The sequence below is a fragment of the Nansenia antarctica genome (genome assembly GCF_963989245.1).
Source record: "Nansenia antarctica genome assembly, chromosome: 5".
NCBI lineage: Eukaryota > Metazoa > Chordata > Actinopteri > Argentiniformes > Microstomatidae > Nansenia > Nansenia antarctica.
Window position 1 is genome coordinate 3155366 of NC_137690.1, and position 5379 is coordinate 3160744.

Below are 5379 nucleotides of genomic sequence, written 5' to 3' on the forward strand. Positions count from 1 at the left end.
CAAAGACCGTAGCAAGTGATCAGCTGTCAGGTACGGGGACCTCAGAGAAGAGACCCTTCAGAGCTGCTGCAGTGTGTCTGGGGCTGCTGTGTGTTCTCCTACTGGCTGGGATCATTGGTCTGAGTGTCTATTTATACTCCACCAGAGACCAGTTACAGACCAGTAACAACGCCCTGACTGAAGAGAGAGACCAGTTACAGACCAGTAACAACAACCTGACTGAAGAGAGAGACCAGTTACAGACCAGTAACAACAACCTGACTAAAGAGAGAGACCAGTTACAGACCAGTAACAACAACCTGACTGAAGAGAGAGACGACCTTCAGAGGAAACTTTGTGAGAAAACCTGTTGTGCAGAAGGATGGAGGAAGTTTGACTGCAGCTGCTACTTCCTCTCCACTGAGACTAAAACCTGGGAGGAGAGCAGACAGGACTGCGGAGACAGAGGAGCAGACCTGGTGGTCATCAACAGCAGAGAGGAACAGGACTTTATCAGTGATTTGAAGGAGAATTTGTGGGCCTGGATTGGTCTGACTGACAGAGACACAGAGGGGACCTGGAAATGGGTGGATGGCACACCTCTGACCACAGAGTACTGGGATGAGAATCAGCCAGACAATTATGAGGATGAGGACTGTGTTGGCAGTAACCCTTATCGCTGGAATGACTTCCCATGTATCAACAAGCTGTACTGGATCTGTGAGAAAGTGGTTTATTCATAATAGCAATTGATTTCGTTGTATGGTACCTGTACTATATCAATGACAATAAAGACCATTCATTCATTCATTCATTCATTCAATTGGCTGGGGGAGGGGGGGGCAGGGGAGGGAGAGGATGGGGGAGGGGCGAGGGGGGGAGGCTGGGGAAGGGGGAGGCTGGGGGAGGCTCTGTTGGGGTGTTTATTTCAGGGCTATGATATTCTTTTAAGCAGAGGGCTAAACATCTAAACATCTAAATATTCACTGTTGAACTTGTTGTTGGGTTTTGTCTCTGTAGAGTATGTGTTGGGTAGAGTATGCCTACCACTTCCTGTTTTACCATATAAGGGCTTTTCAGAATGTCTGGTGTCTGGGTGGGGCTGTGTGTACGGCTGATGATGACGAGGGGTTGAATGTTTGTATGTGAAACACGTCAGCGGGGTTCAGGATAATATCCCACTGGTCTGGATGTGTGTACTGTACAGTGATGGTTTGTTGTTTTGGGATGTGTGTTTATTAGTGGAGGCTGGTGGAGGTAGAAATGGGAGGACTGGCTCATTGTAACTGATGTCATAGAATGAGGAATAAGGAATGGTATATTCCTCATACGCTGTAGAAACCATCATCATTCCCTTCTCTGCAGTACCATGAGCCAGTCCTCCCATTTCTACCTCCCCTAGCCTCTGCTGGTTGTGATGCTGGGTTATATGCTGTTGTGTTGTGTATGGTGGCGTGTTTGGGGGTGGGGGGGGGGGGGGGCAGGGTTTTGCTAGTGTTAATATCAGGTGTATTCATTTTTAAATGACAATGTTTCAATCTGGGTTGTTTGCTGTTGTGTTGTTTACGGTGGCTTGTTTGAGGTGGTGGTGGTTTTTAGGTATCATTTAAATATATTATTATATATTAATGAATAAATTATATATTAATATAAATATATATATATATCTTTTCCCTTTCTGCTCATAAATGATAGCTTGCTATTTGGACACATTTGAATTACTTAGACTGCTTTTTTAGATTTTATGACGTTTACTTTTCATCCATCTTGAATGACTTTGTAACCAAGCCTATAGAGTGTGGAGTGTGATCATATGTGCCATAATCTGTTGATTTGTGACTTTCCACCTAAATGTATGACGTGTTTAATCATGATAGAATGATAATGAGTTCCTTGATAACATAGAGTGCAAGAAGTTAGTGCTGATATTGTTAAGCTGAGAGAAGCATCATATTGTACCTTGTAAATACTCTGTATGTGAAACTCCCAGATCTGAATTAAATTAGTTTCCTTCACCTGGACTACTGACCGGGTCTCACCTCTTGACCTCTTGACCTCTCTCTCTCATGTGTTTGTATTTGCACAGAAATACCTATTTTTTAAATCAAATTTCTGTTCTCTTATGCTTGCTTAGGAAAGACTTTATGACCCAATCCAAAGATTATCCACTTAGACAAGCCTATAAGTCAATCAGGAAGAACTGGAAAGGAAGTTGACTTGTACAAAACATTTATAAATGACTGACAGAGAAACACAGGACCATGACTTCATATCAGGAAGGAATAGAAAAAGATAAACAGATTAAGTCGTCATGCAAGGAGGTGAGATGGCTGACTACGTCAACAAAAAGCCTCAAAGGTTGCTCTGAACTTGAATGAAAAGTCTTTGGTTTCCAGAGACATAATACAATCAATACATGACACCCAAACCCTAAATCATATGAAACATTATTGCTAACCTCAAATCCTCCAACTTATTATGACATGTTTTACCTCATCAATACAAATAAGTAGGTGCCTTGCACTGTCTCTCCATTACATCATCATACTGTAGTCACGAGGGCTTCACTGATGACCACAGGGGGGCAGTAGAGAGCCACGGTCTGGTTTCATGTCATTATCAGACACGACAGAGGGAGGTGTGTGTGTGTGTGTGTGTGTGTGTGTGTGTGTGTGTGTGTGTGTGTGTGTGTGTGTGTGTGCACGTGTGTGTGTGCGCGCGTGTGCGTGTGTGTTGACAGCAATGAAACACTCAGACTGTGTCTTTAGGAGTGAGGAGACCAACACTATTACATTTACATTTACATGTTTGGCATTTAGCAGACGCTTTTATCCAAGGCGACATCTGTAGATCAAGTACATCTGTCTAAAGTAAGTGAATCATCTATATATATCAGTCATCACAAGAAGACATCTATGGTAGGACCTGGCAGTCACAATGCTGGAAGAATCACATCTACCGTAGTATAATGAATGAATGAATTAATGAATGAATGAATGAATGAATGAATGAATGAATGAATGGTCTTTATTGTCATTGATATAGTACAGGTACCAAACAACGAAATTTGGGAGGGGGGGCTCCCCTGGTGCTAGGAAAAAAAAACTAAAAACAAGAAGGGAAAAGAGCTGGTTTACATAAATAAAGGCTATGTACACTATCCACTATACTATACTATAAAAATAAAACACTGTGCTGTACTCTATGCTATGCTATACCTATTCTAACATTTCCTATCTCTGAGCATTATGTACCCTAGGGTTGTCATATTGCACATAGTGTTATTGCACATTCATTTAATAACAGTCGTTCTACAATGACAGTTACACTCTGCCTGTTGATGACATGTACAGTTTGACAGTGGAGTTCTTGGACAACATCACGTGAGCAGTCTGTCCTCGTCTCCCCCCGCGTAGGTTCAACTGTCGGTCAAGACGGACTGTGGTTGATAACCCTAACACATGGGGAGGGGGGGCGGCCACTCCCCGTTCTCCTTATTGACTTGTGCTTATCACACTGCAGCATTAATCACACGAGAGTACATTGTGTTTTTCATTCTGTTATTCATTATACTGTAGTCTTAAGCAAATCATTGTCACATTATTATTATTGCATTCAAAACATTTTCCCCCACAGTTCTTCACACAGCAGGACAGTGCAGAGAGGAGACACACATCACTGTCAGAGCAGATAGTACACTGACAGTTACACAATCAAAGACAAACAGTCATGGAAGAAGTTGAGATGGCTGACTATGTTAACGACCAGGCTGTTGAGATGGCCGACTACGTCAACGACCAGGCTGTTGAGATGGCTGACTACGTCAACGACCAGGCTGTTGAGATGGCTGACTACGTCAACGACCAGGCTGTTGAGATGGCTGACTACGTCAACGACCAGGCTGTTGAGATGGCTGACTACGTCAACGACCAGGCTGTTGAGATGGCTGACTACGTCAACGACCAGGCTGTTGAGATGGCTGACTACGTCAACGACCAGGCTGTTGAGGCGAAGGAGAACAATGGACCCAAGGAGGGAGAGACTCTGAACTCAGGTCAGTAACTAATAACTGTCATCACTCAGGTCAGTAACTAATAACTGTCATCACTCAGGTCAGTAACTAATAACTGATCATCACTCAGGTCAGTAACTAATAACTGTTCATCACTCAGGTCAGTTACTAATAACTGTAATTAAGTCGTCATGCAAGGAGGTGAGATGGCTGACTACGTCAACAAAAAGCCTCAAAGGTTGCTCTGAACTTGAATGAAAAGTCTTTGGTTTCCAGAGACATAATACAATCAATACATGACACCCAAACCCTAAATCATATGAAACATTATTGCTAACCTCAAATCCTCCAACTTATTATGACATGTTTTACCTCATCAATACAAATAAGTAGGTGCCTTGCACTGTCTCTCCATTACATCATCATACTGTAGTCACGAGGGCTTCACTGATGACCACAGGGGGGCAGTAGAGAGCCACGGTCTGGTTTCATGTCATTATCAGACACGACAGAGGGAGGTGTGTGTGTGTGTGTGTGTGTGTGTGTGTGTGTGTGTGTGTGTGTGTGTGTGTGTGTGTGTGCACGTGTGTGTGTGCGCGCGTGTGCGTGTGTGTTGACAGCAATGAAACACTCAGACTGTGTCTTTAGGAGTGAGGAGACCAACACTATTACATTTACATTTACATGTTTGGCATTTAGCAGACGCTTTTATCCAAGGCGACATCTGTAGATCAAGTACATCTGTCTAAAGTAAGTGAATCATCTATATATATCAGTCATCACAAGAAGACATCTATGGTAGGACCTGGCAGTCACAATGCTGGAAGAATCACATCTACCGTAGTATAATGAATGAATGAATTAATGAATGAATGAATGAATGAATGAATGAATGAATGAATGGTCTTTATTGTCATTGATATAGTACAGGTACCAAACAACGAAATTTGGGAGGGGGGGCTCCCCTGGTGCTAGGAAAAAAAAACTAAAAACAAGAAGGGAAAAGAGCTGGTTTACATAAATAAAGGCTATGTACACTATCCACTATACTATACTATAAAAATAAAACACTGTGCTGTACTCTATGCTATGCTATACCTATTCTAACATTTCCTATCTCTGAGCATTATGTACCCTAGGGTTGTCATATTGCACATAGTGTTATTGCACATTCATTTAATAACAGTCGTTCTACAATGACAGTTACACTCTGCCTGTTGATGACATGTACAGTTTGACAGTGGAGTTCTTGGACAACATCACGTGAGCAGTCTGTCCTCGTCTCCCCCCGCGTAGGTTCAACTGTCGGTCAAGACGGACTGTGGTTGATAACCCTAACACATGGGGAGGGGGGGCGGCCACTCCCCGTTCTCCTTATTGACTTGTGC

At 42.8% G+C, this 5379-nt stretch overlaps 1 protein-coding gene across 1 annotated transcript in view; it reads left to right on the plus strand.

Annotated features, from left to right (window-relative positions):
* The window catches only part of LOC308159175 (uncharacterized protein), a gene marked incomplete at both ends in the record, with an annotated part of 870 nt that extends 148 nt beyond the window's left edge, over positions 1–722 (plus strand). Inside the window, one exon of the mRNA XM_080532922.1 lies at positions 1–722. This exon is cut by the window's left edge and continues 148 nt beyond it. Within this exon, the coding sequence (XP_080389048.1) occupies positions 1–722 (722 nt within the window).
* Between the last annotated feature and the right edge of the window lie 4657 nt (positions 723–5379).